The sequence below is a fragment of the Octopus bimaculoides genome, chromosome 14 (assembly GCF_046866305.1).
Source record: "Octopus bimaculoides isolate indiv1 chromosome 14, ASM4686630v1, whole genome shotgun sequence".
Classification (NCBI taxonomy): domain Eukaryota; kingdom Metazoa; phylum Mollusca; class Cephalopoda; order Octopoda; family Octopodidae; genus Octopus; species Octopus bimaculoides.
Window position 1 is genome coordinate 27,365,189 of NC_142941.1, and position 17,500 is coordinate 27,382,688.

General features: G+C 36.6%; 1 protein-coding gene across 3 annotated transcripts in view; it reads left to right on the forward strand.

Annotated features, from left to right (window-relative positions):
• Positions 1-6,549: 6,549 nt before the first annotated feature.
• Positions 6,550-17,500, forward strand: part of LOC106878084 (VPS10 domain-containing receptor SorCS3) — a 1,080,069-nt gene continuing 1,069,118 nt past the window's right edge. The window contains exon 1 of one of the 3 annotated variants that reach the window (XM_089362577.1): positions 6,550-7,597. In XM_089362577.1, the coding sequence (XP_089218703.1) occupies positions 6,641-7,597 (957 nt within the window). In that variant the 5' untranslated portion in view covers positions 6,550-6,640. The remainder of the gene's footprint in view (positions 7,598-17,500) is intronic. The other 2 variants (XM_052972785.2, XM_089362576.1) reach the window with 2 other exon arrangements.

The window sequence follows — 17,500 nt, forward strand, 5'->3', positions numbered from 1 at the left end:
TGTGTCTGTGTGTTTGTATGTGTGTGCGTGTACGCGGTAATGGAAGTGGGTTGGTTCATCTTTGTTCGCTTAGTATTTGGGTTTATTTTTTTGATTTGGTTGAATCTTGGTTGTTTTTTGTTTTTTTGTCACCTTTTTAGCGCTTTGACAGAAAAAGTCACTCTAAAATTTTTTTAACGCAAGCGTACCCAAACAAGTCGAATGCTTACACAGAATAGGTTTTACAGCCACATCATCCAAACCGACCGGTTTGGATATATATATATATATATATATATATATATATATATATATATATATATATATATATATATATATATACATACATACATATATATATGTGTGTGTGTGTGTGTATATATATATATGTATATATATATATACATATATATATATATATTAGTTTATGTATATATTAATATTATCTCAGTTTTAAAAAACCTTTGACAATGTAAATATGTTAATAGTTACAAGCGTTCTTATTCCTAACGCCCATGGAATAATATTATTGCTCCCTTTATATCTCTATGTAAACAAGCGTTCTAACGGTCACTTGGCCATGTAACATCTTAGGTCGTAAGTTACCTCATCATTTTGCATTTGTCTTGCTTTTATATGTTGATTCCCTGAAGATGAATATATGTGGAATTCCAGCAGCTCTTACTTCTTTGAAGGAGGGCCCACATATATTTTGAAACATGTGTAGGAATTAAAGGAACTTTTATTTATATGCGTTTTGCTCCATTTATTGTTATTATTCATTTTACATGACCGAACGCCAGCGTCACCAATTTTGTAAGTAGTTATCTCAACTTTATATTTTCTGACGCTACTCTATCACTTTCTCTATCATTTTTCCCCCTCTCGTTCTTCCTCTGTTTACTACTACGTATCTCTCTTTACCCCTCTCGTTCTTCCTCTGTTACTACTACGTATCTCTTTTTCACCCCCTCGTACTTCCTCTCTTCCTCTTTTCCTCTCGTTGCTCACCTATTCTTCTACTTCCTCCCTTTGTTTCTCCCTCTACCACTCTCTCTCTCTCCCCCTTACACCGGCATGGTCACATGCTTCCGATCAATAATTCTTTTCTTCCTTGGCTATCGCCGAGCAAACACGCGAACTTACTTCCTCCCCACTTTCAAGTTCGTGCCTCACAGCGTTCATACACACATAATTTTTCCCGTCTGGCCGTATAGCCTTTTCCGTTTGTTTTCCTGTCTTGTTTTTTGTCCGCCACTACATTCTTCCATGGCACAGGTTCAATTTGTGTATACAAATTTAATTTGCGGTCCATGGGAAGAGCCGTTTTAACGATGCGTCCTACCCAGCTCTTCGAAACGCCGGTGTTAAAACGGGGGTAGCTGATAAAGGAAAATGTTCTCTATGTGGCTTGTGTGTTTTCTGTACTCTGATTATCATTATTTTCTTGTCTACGTTTTGTTTGCAATGTCCTGTACCCAGATATGCACCTATGCATACAGGTGGATGTAGGTATGCACATACCTGTACGTATATATGCATATACTCATTTACTATTTGTTTTTACATGACCGAACGCCAGCGTCACCAATTTTGTAAGTAGTTATCTCAATTTTATATTTTCTGACGCTACTCTATCACTTTCTCTATCATTTTCCCCCCTCTCGTTCTTCCTCTGTTTACTACTACGTATCTCTCTTTACCCCTCTCGTTCTTCCTCTGTTACTACTACGTATCCCTCCCCCCTCGCACTTCCTCTCTTCCTCTTTTCCTCTCGTTGCTCACCTATTCTTCTACTTTCTCCCTTTGTTTCTCCCTCTACCACTCTCTCTCTCTCTCCCCCTTACACCGGCATGGTCACATGCTTCCGGTCAATAATCCTTTTCTTCCTTGGCTATCGCCGAGCAAACACGCGAACTTACTTTGTCCCCACTTTCAAGTTCGTGCCTCACAGCGTTCATACTCACATAATTTTTCCCGTCTGGTCGTATAGCCTTTTCCGTTTGTTTTCCTGTCTTGTTTTTTTGTCCGCCACTACATTCCTCCATGGCACAGGTTCAATTTGTGTATACAAATTTAATTTGCGGTCCACGGGAAGAACCGTTTTAACGAAGCGTCCTACCCAGCTCTTCGAAACGCCGGTGTTAAAACGGGGGTAGCTGATGAAGGAAAATGTTCTCTATGTGGCTTGTGTGTTTTCTTTACTCTGATTATCATTATTTTCTTGTCTACGTTTTGTTTGCAATGTCCTGTACCCAGATATGCACCTATACATACAGGTGGATGTAGGTATGCACATACCTGTACGTATATATGCATATACTCATTTACTATTTGTTTATATATATATATATATAATTTAATAATAAGGGTAGAAATTGATATTAATCAATTAAAACCAGTGGTCCAGCATATTAAAAAAAATCCGAAGATTAAAATTATATTACATACACAAATAAGAGGAATGACCAGCAAAAGTGGACTCCTATATGTTAGAAATAGATGCCGAATCATCTAACCACGAAGAATATGTTCTCAGTAAAATTTCAGCGAGACGACAGACTGTAAAAGGACAAGACAAATGAAAAAATACTAAATAAAAAAAACGATTAACCTACGTACCAATGGTTTCACCTGTTAATATTTACATAAGTAAATATCTGCAGGATCATCAGCGCTGTCTGTCGATTTATAAAATATTTACTTATGTAAGTATTAACAGGTGAAACCATTGGTACGTAGTTTAATCGTTATTTTTATTTATTATTTTTTCATTTGTCTTGCCCTTTTACAGTCTATGTACTCTGAAAGTACGGCAGGCAGAGTAAGAACGGGTCGGGGAAAAGTCAAGGAATTACTACTACTGTACCAACAGAGGCCTTTTCCCTCAGAGTGAAAGCAGATTGCTTGTGTTAGAACTGCAATGCTGCATAGTTGTGACACACGGGCCTTAAAAACAAAAGGTCTGCTAAGACTGGAAAGAAATGCAGCTAACATGCTCAGCTGGATATGCAACGTAGGTGCGCAAGAAAATTCAGATGTACAAAGTTGTATTCTAAATATTTTGAGACTTTTTCAGGAGGCACTTACGAAGTTCAAAGAAGTACAAATCTCAAAGGAGTAGGATCCTCTGATTTCAATACACTTGTTGTAGTGCCCCAGCCACTTAGTGAAGGCCCTATCGTAGTCCTCCAAAGTGAAGGTATCTAGGATACTGGTCACAGCCTCCATCATCTTCAGACCGACTGCTTCCTTCAGCTTGGAGAGCAGTCAAAAATTATAAGGAGCTAGGTCTGGACTATAGAGAGGATGAGAAACAGTTTTGATGCGTATCTCTGTCAAGAATTTGGTTACCAGGATACTCGTCACTGAGCACCGTGGGGACAAACTTTGCACAAATTTTGTGCATGTTCAAATCTTCATGAATAGTTTTGTTTACAGTTTCCAGACCAACTCCAAACAGTATGCTTATTGTCTTTATAGAGACAGGAAAGTCTTCATGCAGAAAATTGTGAATTTTATCAACCAGCTCAGTGTTCTAGTATCTCACTGCTTCCCACACCTTTTATCATCTCTTTACCAACGTCCTTGAACCAGTGTAAAAGTTAATTCATAAGCAATCTGGAGCATTTCGTAAGATTCTATAGCGTTGTTATCCAAATTAACACAAAACTTTAGTGCGAGCATCCAGATTGTCTCCACGTTTAGACTGCATTCTGCAAACAAGTCAGCAGTGGCAAGCACCTAAAAAAGTTTCTCCTAAATAAATCTCAAAACTTCTGGAAAGCACCTTGCAGTGATGCGTATTGATGAGGATACATGAATAAAGAAGTGCAGAGCAGTTAATGTGGATGGAGTTTGTGGAAGAGATTAACATAGGAAGACATTGGACGCAGTAGTGAAGGATGGTCTCAGGACCTTTGAACTTCACTAAAGACATGGTAAAGAACTGGGATGACTGGCAATATGTAGTGCCGAGAAAACTCACCCACCTCGGCCAAACTGACATTTTGGAAGCAGTCTCTCTATATAAACAACTGGGCTCTTGCCCAATTTCCTTTAACTGACCTCTCAATCATCTACCTAACCGCAGTATTCAGCTGCTGTAACTAGCTATCGTTCTCATTACTCGGAACTATTGACATCCAGCCTTCCTTATTTATATGGTCCCTAAGGCAATGAACTGGCAGGACCGTTAGTACACCGGACTAAATGCTTAGCAGCATTTCGTCCGTCTTTACATTCTGAGTTCATATTCCACCGAGGTCGACTCCCCAAAATTTCAGGCCTTGTGCCTATAATAGAAAGGATTATTATTACTAAACACTACCCTGTTGCTCTTCAATCTTTTCTACATTGTTACACATCACCTACTCATCTCATGTATACCTATCAACCCTTCACCCGTGCCCTCTGTTCACTACACCTTCCCCTCAACCCTATTCGATCTCTACAGCCATCATCTACTCTTCCTTATCATTTCTCTAACGTATATATGTGTGTGTGTGTATGTATCATCGATCACCCCTCAACCCTTGTTCTTCATTTATTATATTCACCGTCATCCATTCCCTGTCTCTAATCCTCCCTCACTCTTCCCATACACTCTTGCGCCGCCTACCCACTGCACTTTTTGTTTTTCTGTCCTCACTCACTTCTGTTCATCTTGTACCTTCACGGTAGCCCCTGGCATACCAGCCCCACTATTCCATCTCGATTTCCAGCTTCATCCCGTTTACTCCTATCCACTCTTCTGTTAAGTGATTAGGGTTAGGGTTAGCTCCTCTACAGCAAGCAAACTCTTCTGTTCTGGCCTCTTCTTTCGTACTTTAATCTGCCATCTCCTAGCACAAAACCGACTCCTTCTCAACTGTAGCACCATTCATTCGCAAGGGATCATAGTCTTTCAGGCTGCATGGCGACCTCATGAGTGCAGGTGCCATATATAAAAAAAAAAAACACCTAATAGACTCTGTAAAATGATTAGTATTAGGAAGGGCATCTAGCCGTAAAGTCCTTGCCAAAATGGACATAGGAGTACGATGGAGTCCTTGGATCAGTGGATTCTTCAATTTGTCCATTCTGTGCCGGCATGGCAGATTGACGTTAAAAGACACTGATGATACATACATACATACATACATACATGTGTGTACGTACACACACACACACATACATATATAAATATATAAATGTATATATATATATATATATATATATATATATATATATATATATATATATATATATATATATATATATACATATAAACATACGCATGCGAGTAAATTTTGTGTATGTATATTTAAGTAAACGCGCATGCACGCACGCACGCACACACATGAAAAGCAATGTGTGTGTGTGTGCGTAAATGCTGCTGGTCGCCGAAATAATCCTGGTTAATCGAAGTTTTCCAGCTCCCTATATTACATGTGTGATATTACCGTATGTGTATTTAGTATGGAGAAGACTCCACTGTCATACCTGTACATAATATATATGACATACATATACCGCATATGAACATAAATACACTATTACATATGTAAACAAATACACTGCCTCACTGAATCATATACATATAGAAGAGTCTACACACACATATTTACAAGTTATGCGTGTGTGTGTGTGTGTGTGCGTACGTGCTTACGTTCGTGTGTATGTGTGTATAGATATAAATATGCATTTATGCATACTCACATTTGTTTACGTAAACATAATACTCGGATATATTTAAATACACCAACATGCACGTACAAACACAGGTAAACATACAATAATTATATAAGTACGTATGTTTACGCATAGATACATACATATGTATATATAATCCAAGGCAAATATATACACATATATATAATACATGCATATCTACAAGTATTTATGTTTACCAATGTATTCATGCTCGCATGCAAATTCTTACATATTTTTAGGTATGTTTACACACAGAAAAATACAAACATATACACACGCTCGCATGCACATTTTATTACACCTTACATTCATGCAAGACATTAAAAGACAAAAAATGCATATATATACAGGTATCTATGTTTATACACATGCACAGACGCTTGGACGTACAAAGATTCAAACTCACACACGCGCGATGTGGATACGCTTACACAATCGTAAATTGGGATAAACACATTCTCCTCCTCCTCCGCTTCTTCTCTTTCTCTCACACACACATACACAGAAACGGTATATGTTTAGACAAACAGAAGTGTATGTGCAGTGATACATAATCACACATATCTAAACATATGTGTATACATATATATATATATATATATATATATATATATATATATATATATATATATATATACATATATATATACACATACACACATACATACATACACATGTATAAGTGCAAAGTGCATACTTATTTGTGTGTGCATGTGTGTATTAAACACACACACACTCGCACAAGTCTAGGAGTAAGAAAGAGTAATAGTGAAACTAACAGAACGAAAGGGAGAGTAAAATGGAGCGCACGCATGAGGGAGAGGGAGAGAGAGAGAGAGAGAGAGAGAAAAAAAGAGAGAGAGAGAGATAGAGAGAGAGAGAGAAAGAGAGAGAGAGAGAGAGAGAGAGAGCGAGGAGTGATAGTGAGTTTGAGAGAGCTAGCGAGGGAGTGAGAAGGCACAGCAACATGGCGTGTTATCAAGGTAACGCGAGATGCGCTCTGGCGCTTGTCGTGCCATTTTACTTGGTGACAGTGTTGGTTAGCGGTAAAATTTTCACTAGTTCTTCTCGAGAAAACAACTTAGTAGTACTTGATGCCACTTTGGGATCGTTGCACAAACAATTCGGACAGCTAGCAGCTCGTTTCCGAAGGGAATTTTCTTCGTCTGATGCTGCTGCGGCCGCTGATGTTGATATTGCCGCCGCCACCGCCGCCGCCGCACACAGCCGAAAGTGGTTTTCAGGACACGACGACAACGACGATGATGATGATGAAGGTAATGACGACGATGACGATGGTGCTGCTATTGCTGCAGGTGATGATGACAACAATGGTGATGACGGTGATGGCAGTAGCGATCACAGCAATAACAACAACGACAACAAACGACGGCAACAACATGAAAACCGCAATCATCACAAACAACATCATCACCATCATCAACAACACAACCATAACAAAAGCAACAACAACAACAACAACAACCATAATCAAAATAATTACAACGATACAACAGGTGTTCGACCCACGGCCACATCTTCGGACGACCACCGTCATCACCACCATCGCCACCATAACGACACCAACGAAAACAGCAACAGCAACAAAGCCAACGAGAATGAAGAGAGGGATGTTGGCAGAGGCCCATGGGAGGAAAGTGTATATTTAGGAAAGGGCAAAAGTACAGGTGATGATAGTGTTAGCCCTGTTCCTCCCCCTCCATCATCGTCATCATCATCATCAACATCGACATCGTCATCGTCATCATCATCGTCATCATCATCATCGTCATTATCATCATCATCATCATCATCAAAGACAGAAAGTAAAAGAGAAGGTCAGAGTCTGTTGACAAGTTATGTCAATCTCCCTGATTGGAATCATAATGAAGCTATCGTTCACTGGTCCGGCAACAAAAGCAATGTAAGTTATATTTAACTGTTTTAACTTCAATATCAATGTCCTTATTTTTATGTAACTCCCATGTGTGTGTGTGTGTGTGTGTGTGTGTGCGCGTTTGTGTGTGTGTGTTATAACTGTTTCTTTTTCCTTTCTTCTCTCTCTCTGTCTCTCTCTCTCCGTGGTAAACATATATCGCTGTGTGTGTGTGTGTGTGTGTTCCAGCATGGCTTTGCTTTACATAATTAAAATGAATTTTAAAAATTCAAAGAACATGTACACACTGCCACGTGCACACATATAGAGGTGTGTGTAAGTTTGTGTCTATACATTCATTTTCTATCATATATATATATATATATATATATATATATATATATATATATATATATATATATTATATACATGAATACACACACACACATCTACAAAAGAACTGGTCTTAAAATTTTACAAAATGCTACTGTTTATAGAATCCATGTATGAAGTTGTGGTCTTCATGCTGAGCAAGTAGGCATCATTACATAAGTTGATGAATCATTTCTTTGATTGATAGAATGAAAAAAAAAAAAATGAAAACTGGATCACCAACAACTCCACTTACCAGAAACTTCCTTCAGTTATCCCACACATTCACTGAGAAGGAAGCCATGATCATCACTACTTCTATTTTCCCCTCTCATGTAAATTTAATAGATTTACTTTCTAGACTAGGCAACCAAGTAAAATATCATTATTAGTGGTTTTAAAATTTTATTTTATGATTTATCTAAGGTGAAAGGCTGTAGTCCTCACCTTAGCTGATCGTCTGGGACTCATAAAATTGATTGGCTTTATGTTTGTGGAAAAAGTTGTGCAGAAACGGTGGGAACAGAACAAGGTTTAGTTTTGTTGTCCTTATGTTTTAAGTTCTAATATTGCTGTATCTCACTTTCATATTTACATGTCCTAGGTCTATAAAATATATACAGGATACTAGATCTTTTTTAACTTCAAGTCATCCTTGAACAAGTAGATCTATCGTCAAAGGAATTCTAACCATGACTATCCCGTCTGTGTTTCTTGAATATCTGAGATGTTATCTAGTATATTCTTCCCTTGGATGATCAGTTGTGAGTTAAAGGAAGATTTTACTGTTATTTGTATCAAGTTGTGGAATCTCATAGAGGCATCCTCATTGGTTTGTATAGATACCAGTAATTTCATGTGGTTATTTCATGCATTTATGTTTGTTTACTTTGGAAATTGTCCCCCCGTGGATGTTGTTTGGAATGCCTTGTGGCTAAGGAATATATCTGCCAGGTACTAATGATGGTGGTGCTTGACCAGCACAGTTTTTCTAGATACACAGATATTGTGCATCTAGAACTACAATATCCAATGGGTCTTTGTTTTTTTAAGTGAAATATAACTGTTGTTTCTAGCAGGACAGATGATTGATGTGGTAATGGTGTAAAATCTATATATGCCCACCTCAACAAAGCCCTATTTATTTTTTAAGGAACAATGTTGTGGTTCAGATTTATGGTGTTAACTGGATGAGAGTTCAGTCTGCTCCAGGTTAGAGCAGTAATCTTTAGTTGGCATTTCTAGATACTCCAGTACCTATCCTGACTTGTGTTGAATAAAGTATTCTGTCTACATACACGATGTAACTCTCATTAACATCAGATATGAATTCATAACCAGTATGTATCAAATACTTTATCTACTCACTCACCCTGCCTCTCCACCTTGCACAGACACACAGACAGATTGTTTTTATAGTCTTGTATATATTGGATTGTTATCTAAGACTGGATGGTCACAGACTGGTCTACTCCTGGCTGTGAAGTTGCAGGATAAAGTATTCCTCTGACTAGAAACACAACAGAACATCACCATGGATTTGAACCTTTGCCCTCTGAGCTGGACATTTAACTTCTTCACAACTTAGGGCTGTCTTATCTCTGGCTATATCCTAGTATCTCAGATAAGTGCATCAGAACATGGTAACCTTACTCTACCATCCATGCTTGCTCTGCATCATGTGGCATTAGTTTCACTTCTATTGTATGGTACTAGGGTTTCTTCTACATTACCTCTATCATGGTCTTGGGGCAATCATAGTATTGTGAGTCGATTTGGTAGATGGAAGCTGTGTAAGAGCATATTGGGAGGCACAGATATGATCATGGATGGTTGATTTAATCAGTTACCTGGTTTAACACAACTGAATACCTTTTGTAGAGCCTTGTTCATTTTGTAACTTTCTGATGTCAGGACAACTTCCTCTTTTCTTACCACATGTCAAAGATCCTAAGGAGCATAGATACTGTCCTTCTTTACTATCACTAAATGTTCTAAGTCAGGTTTCAATGTCCAGTTGTGAGCTATTTTCACTTCAGTTCCATCACTAGTATACTTAGGAAATGAATGAATCATATTTCTAATTAGAACATACTTTGTTGTTCGAAATATGCTGTCTTTCACAGTGGATTGGCAGAGTCAGTAGAGCTCTGGGTAAAATTTCTCGAAGTATTCAGTGACAGTCTTTTATGTTCTGAGTTCAAATTCTGTCAACATCAATTTTTCATTTTGTCCTTTCTGTGTTGTTAAAGTAATAAAGTTAATAAGTATTAGTCATATACTGAGGTCAATTTAATGAACCACACCCTCATCCCACTGAATTTGTGACTATACATATAACACACACACATACACATACACACACATGTGTACATGAATAAATACACACATATGCTCACACACATGTACACACATACATGCACATACTTATATGCATATATATATACATGCACACATACTCTAATACTTACATATATTCACATACATTGACAAGACATTTACGTGTATATACTTACACATACACATACATACTAATACTCATACACGTGTGCCCACTCATTCATACATGCAAAAATACCTCAAAACAATTGTGCAAGTGTTGCTGTTGTGAAACAGAAATGATGTTGATTGAGAAAATAAATTAGTTTCTTAATTAGTTTAGCTTAGTTACATTTTGTTTTGTCTTTTTTGAATTATTATATTTTATTTTTTTTATTATTTACAAATATTTGGTAAGTAATTAAGAGAACTGGTAAAGTGTCAAACAAAATGCTTTGCAGTATTCATTCTATCTCTTTATGTTCTGAGTTCAAATTCCACCTAGATAAACTTTGTTTTTCCCTGGGTTGGTAAAGTACTGGTCAAATACTGTGGTCAGAGTAATCAACTAAAATGTGTCCCACCAAATTTCTGGCTTTGTGCTTATGCAAGAAAAAGTCATTAATAGAAAACTTTTTACTGCTCCCTTTCTCTCTTATACAGTTTCTTTTTCCCCTCTTCACTCTTTCCTTCCCTTCCTCCTTCTCTTTCTCTCTCTCTCTCTCTTGTTTCATTTTTTTCTTTCACTTGTTATTAATCGTTCTCCCACCTTTTCTATCTTCTAAATCCTCATCTTCCTTTATCTTTCTCTGACTCTACCACTATTGCTCTGTCTCCACTCTTATTTATCATTCTCCACCCCTATCTGCCACTGTTTATCCCTGTTTATTACTGTCCACTCTGATCTGTTGTTCTGCTGCTTTATTATACTCTTTCATAGTTTCTGATTCTCTGTATGTGCGTATATAAGTGTGTACGTGCGCAGATGTGCATCAGTATGTGTGTATATATGAGTGAGAATATGCATGTGTGTATATGCATATGTGTATGCTTGTATATGTATATAGATGTGTGAAAGCATGAATGTGTGTGAGTGGATGTGTGTGTGTGCATACAGGATGCAGTGTATGTATTGTCATCTAAATTACACAAAAATGAAAATAACACTGACATCTCATTTCAACAGATAGATTTACCAAAATTACATTAAAATATCCTGAAATACTAGAGAGTAAATTCATTAAATAAAAAAACCATTGGCTTTCACCATGGCCTCCAGACAACTTTGGAATCTTCTTCAACTCTTCTGGACAGTCTCCTTGTTTAAGTTGGTGAATGCTGCCATGATCCTTGCCTTCAGTTCATCTTTGGTGTTACAAGGAGTTTTGTTGGTTTCTTGCTCAACTGCACCCCACACATAATAATCAAGGGGCTTACAGTCTGGGGAGTTAGGTGCCCAGATGTTAGAGGTGATGTAGTCACAGAAATTGTCTGACAGCCATGACTGGGTTCTCCTGCTTGGTGCGGAGTTGTGTTGCCAGATATAGGATCTTCTAGCAGCCATCCCCTTGACCCAGGGCAGCACCACCTCCTCCAGGCACTTGATGTAGGCCCCTGTGTTGAGTCTGAGGCCATGAAGATAAATGGATGCAAAATGTCACCATCACTAGTGATTACTTCAAACACCATAATGTTGTTTGATTTTTATCACTCATGTCCTCAGATTGCACTGTCCCCCGATTGACACCCAAACACTTTGAAATGTTCGTATTGGAGCTTCCAGTATGAATGCCAAGCAGTACAGCATGTCGTTTCCAAATTTCTGGCAGAGTGAATTGCATCATGGTGCTGTTTTTCTCACAGACAGTACTCAACTGACCCTACCATACTTGTGTAGTTGGCAAAATCAAAAACGAACGATGCACATGCACGAAATTAAAGATATAAAATGGTGACAATTTACCCATCACATCCTGTACTTATGTATAAATATGTATATATATGGATGTTTATTCTTGTATTCAAATATGAATGTTTATGTGTATGTACACTTGTATATATATGTTTGTGTGTGTGTGTGTGTGTGTGCGTGTGTGCATGCATTTCTTTCTTTGGGATATAGTTAAATTGTTCTTCATTTGCAGAATTCAAGCTGGTCACTAACAAAGTGACAAGGCTGTTTTGTGTAAGTCAAGACAGCTCTTGGGATTTTTGGTTATTTGAATTTATTGATGTATGTGTGTGTGTGTGTTAAGCAGATGTGTGCATGTATGCAGATAAATTTGTACTCCTGTAATGGATATGCATGACACATTAATACACAAGTCTGTGTACTTCATGGCCTATTTATGTATGTGTGTATCATATGTATATGTGATTGCGTGTATATTTTCACTTAGGAACATCAAATGGAGTGTCCCTGAAATGTTTTATAAAATTTTCACTGTTCCTCTAATTGATTGTATCTGGAGAATGTGAAGCAGTTTGCTCTGTTATTACTTTGGAGAACTTGAGCATTTGTAGGTTTCTATGCAGATGCATTATTACATAGTCCAGTGCAACTGTGATAATAGGTACCAATGAAAATCTGTAGTCTGGATATAAGTGCTGTGCGTTTCTTGTTAGTTTTCTATAGATGTTCACTTTTTCTCCAGTTTTTTAATGAGAAATTCATATCAGTAGGCTGCTGGTGTCTTTTACTCCCTCTCCTATACAACAATATCTGGCCTGTTGTGCTTACACCATCTTGCTGTTTATATTAGAATGTTTCATCTGTATTCTTCATTTTTTAGTAGTCATGGATAATTTCTGGTTCTTGTATGCCTTTGGTATTACTTATTGGACAATCCTTCCAGTGTGTAGCATTATAGACTGTCTTAACTACAGTGTCATGTCTCATGAGAAAGTAATATCTTTCAGACATTTTTGGACAGCTGCTGATGGTATGGCTAATATCTTCCAGGCTTGTATTGTACAATCAGCATCAATTTCTGTCACAACATGGAAAATCCAGAGACATCCTTATTTCACTTGTTGATCAGGTATTTTGTAGTTATCTCCTATTCTTGGTCAGCAAATGTGTAACCTTTTAGTTCAGATGTGATGTACTTCTCACAGGTCCAGATGAGGCTACAACTCTTTCCATTGTTGTTGGTTTTCTCTGGCTTGTAAGATATGACGTCCTGCATAACTCTTTGCTGTATCCTTTATCTACTACTTGTTTCAGCTTAGACTACAGCTGTGCTGGGACACCACCTTGAATTTTTTAGTTGAATGAATCAACCTCAGTACTTCATTTTTAAGCTTGGTATTTATTCTATTGGTCTTTTTTGTCAAACCACTAAGTTATGGGGATGTAAACACACCAACACCGGTTGTCAAGTGGTGGTGGTGGTGGGGGACAAACACAGATAGAAAGACACACACATTGATATACAATGTCGTAATTGCTCAAAATATGGAGTAGATAAACAGCTGACAACTGATGAAGGTTTGTTCTTTATGTTACTTGTCTTGTTTTCCATTTGTTTCTTTCGTTGTTCGGAAAACAAGTTCATAGTCCATGTTTTTGTATTTCGTATTTCATGTTGTTTATGTTTTATGATGTCCTGTACCCATATATGCATATGTATATACATATATATGTAAGCATGTACATATATGTATGTATATAATCATATATATATATATTTTATTTGTATTATGTCTATAGATATATGTGTATATATATATATTCCACTCATGTCAACATGGAAGGTGGATGTTAAACAATAATGATGATGATGATGATGATATATATATATATATATATATATATATATATATATATATATATATATATATACACACACAGCTTCTTTCAGTTTCTGTCTAACAAATCCATTCACAAGGCTTTGGTTGGCTCAAGGCAATAGTAGAAAATACATGCCCAAGGTGCCTCACTGTGGGACTGAACCTGGAACCATGTGGTTGGGAAGTAAGTTTCTTACTACACAGCCATGCCTGCACCTGTATGATGTGCCTGTATGATGAGTATTTCTTTTTTGCAAGTCTCTGGTGAAGTATGTCAATCCATTACCCTCCCCCTAGTTCACATGGAACAGCTGTTGACTCAATACTTCCTCAGGTGTTCTTCACCTAATCTCATGGTATTTTTACTCTTTCTCTGTTGAATATATATATATATGATGCACTTCTATCTTCTTCACTGTTTAGCCAGTGTTGTCTAAGCACTTATGCATCTATCTCCATCACTCCACTTTTACATAGATCATGCCAGTGTCACTGTTGATGTGGAAATTACCAGTGCTTGTTAGTATCTTCCTTGTCCTGATGTTCAAGTTACAGATTTCATCAAGTGTCATATTCACACTTTGTGTATATGTTTTACATGGCCACAATCAAATGATTGAAACGAGTGAAAGAATAAAAGAATATTTGCGTATGATGTTTGCATGTGTGTATGTCTTATGTATAAATCTATGTATATCTGTATGTGTCTCTTATGTATACATGTATGTCTGTATGTAAATGTTTATGTCTGTAATATATGTAATCCTGTATTTGATGTTTAATTTCTCTCCATCTTTTATCCGTACCTCCCTTGCATTCTCTGTATGTCTTTCTTCCCCCAACACACACTTATATACATGTACATATACACTCACATGTGTATGTCTAACACACAATTTTTATATATTTTATTTTTATATATTCAAGAGATGAGGAATTATGTACATTATTTATATTATTTACATTTGACAGATATTTGTCCTCATCTTGTTTGTTGTTAACACGTTTTGGTTGATATACCCTCCAGCCTTCATCAGGTGTCTTGGGGGAAATTTTGAACCTGGGTTCTCATTCCTAAGGTATTTTTCGATGTTGTTGTTGTTGTTGTTGTTGTTGTTATTGTTATTATTATTATTATTATTATTATTATTATTATTATTATTATTCAGGTCTCTGCCTGAAATCAAACTCGGAATCTTGGGGTTAGTAGCCTGTGCTCTTAACCATGATGCCACATGCTAAGATTCTGAGTTCAATTCCAGGCAGTGACCTGAATAATAGTAATAATAATAACAACATCGAAAATTACCTTAGGAATGAGAACCCAGGTTCGAAATTTCCCCAAGACACCTGATGAAGGCTGGAGTGTATATCAGCCGAAACGTGTTAACAACAAACAAGATGAGGACAAATACCTGTCAAATGTAAATAATGTAAATTTTTATATATGTATATAATTATTATACCTAAAGTTGACAGTCTACTCTGAGTTTTGTCCTTGGCTGTTCAAGACTGTAAGGTAGAAATTCTCATATATGATGGCATATAAGATGCACTTTTTCTTGAAAAAAAATATCTCAAAATCATCCTGGCTTCTATCAGGTCATCCCATGCTTTAACAGTATTTTAGACTGTCTAACAGCATCAATAATATTTATATGTATTTGGACATATTTAAACTAATTAAATTTCATTTTGCAGGATAATCTAATTGAAGTTTTACTAATCATAGCTCTTCAAACATGGCTGTGTCTAAAGAGCATTTGAAGCACATAATGCTTTGCAAGTTTAAAAAAGGGAACTCTGCAGCTGAAGCAACTTGAAATATTCACTCAGCTTATGAAGAAGAGTGCCTGAATGAAAGAACTTGCAAAAATTGGTTTGTAAAATTTAGAAGTGGAGATTTCAGTCTTGAAAATGAAGTCTGAACAGGATGTCCAATTGAGTTTGATGACAAGCTCCTTTTGGCAGAACTTGAAAAAGATTGTGCAGTTTCAGTTGCAGAACTGGCAAGCAAGCTTTGTTCAAGCTATACAACTGTTCACTGCCATCTTCAACAACTAGGAAAGGTCCCAAAACTTGGAAAATAGGTGCCTCATGGGTGCTGCAAGTCCAGAGTGGACATCTACTCTTCTCTTCGTTCTTGTGAACTCGTTTCACCCTATTTGGACAGACTGGTGACTGGTGATGAAAAATGGGTCTTTTATCAAAATGTTAAGCATCGTAGTCATTGGCTTGGTGAAGGAGAAAAGGCCCAACCACAACAAAAAGGAACTCCATGTTAAGAAGGTTCATCTCTCTGTTTGGTGGGATTGCAACTAATGCAACAACCAATGCTCAAATCTACTGTCAGCAATTAGAGCATCTGAACACTGCTTTGACGAAAAAAATGGCCTGCTTTAGTGTATCGAAAGGAAGTGGTGTTTTATCAGGACAAAGCAAGACACCACACTGCAAAGATCACATTTGCAGAAGATTGAGGAACTTGACTGAGAGAAAATTGCTCATTCACTTTATTCCCCAGACCTTACTCTTTCAGATTACCATTTGTTCCGTAGTTTACAGAATCATTAGGATGGATTAACTCCTGAGATAACTGAGTAAGTCAAAACTGACCTTTCAGAGTTCTTCTCTTTGAAACTAAACAAGTTTTTCACTAATAGGATTAAAAAGCTTATGAGTAGATGGAAAGATGTTATAAGATAATCATGGAAAATATATTGATGATTAAGTTTCATTTAAATGTAAGATTTGATTACTTGTTTTCTTTATCTAAAATCCAGACATTACGTATGGGATGACCTGATATATGTGAAGCCAAGCCTCTCATAAACTTTAATGCACTAAAACCCATTTTTCCTAAATGTGTACTGCTGAAATTTGGTGCTTCTAATATGCTCATGCATCTTTTATGCCCTCAAATTCATTAAGTTCTTATATGTATCAACACAATCATAAGATAGTAAGAGTGTTTCTGCCACCACAAAAACACATGCGATTTTAAATTAAGATCTCCTGTAACATTTAACATCCCACTTACATAGATACATTTATATCTACCTAACATTATAAATACGACAAACTCTACTTTCTACTCATCAGTCATGAGTAGCTAAGGGTGAAACTCAGAGTAGAAAATCAATTTTTAATATAAAAATATATCATCCACTCTATCCTATGTATTGAGTTCTGTATCAAATAGTGTTTGCACGATGTAAAATATTTTTTATCTAATTTACAAGTCTTAGGATATATATATATATATATATATATATATATATATATATATATATATATATATATATATATATATATATATATATATATATATATATATATATATACATATATATATATATATACATACAAAGAGAGAGAGAGAGAGAAAAGAGATACACACACACACACATGCACTCACCTCAGTTATTGTGTGCATATTAATGTATAAGCTGTGTGTGTGTATATATA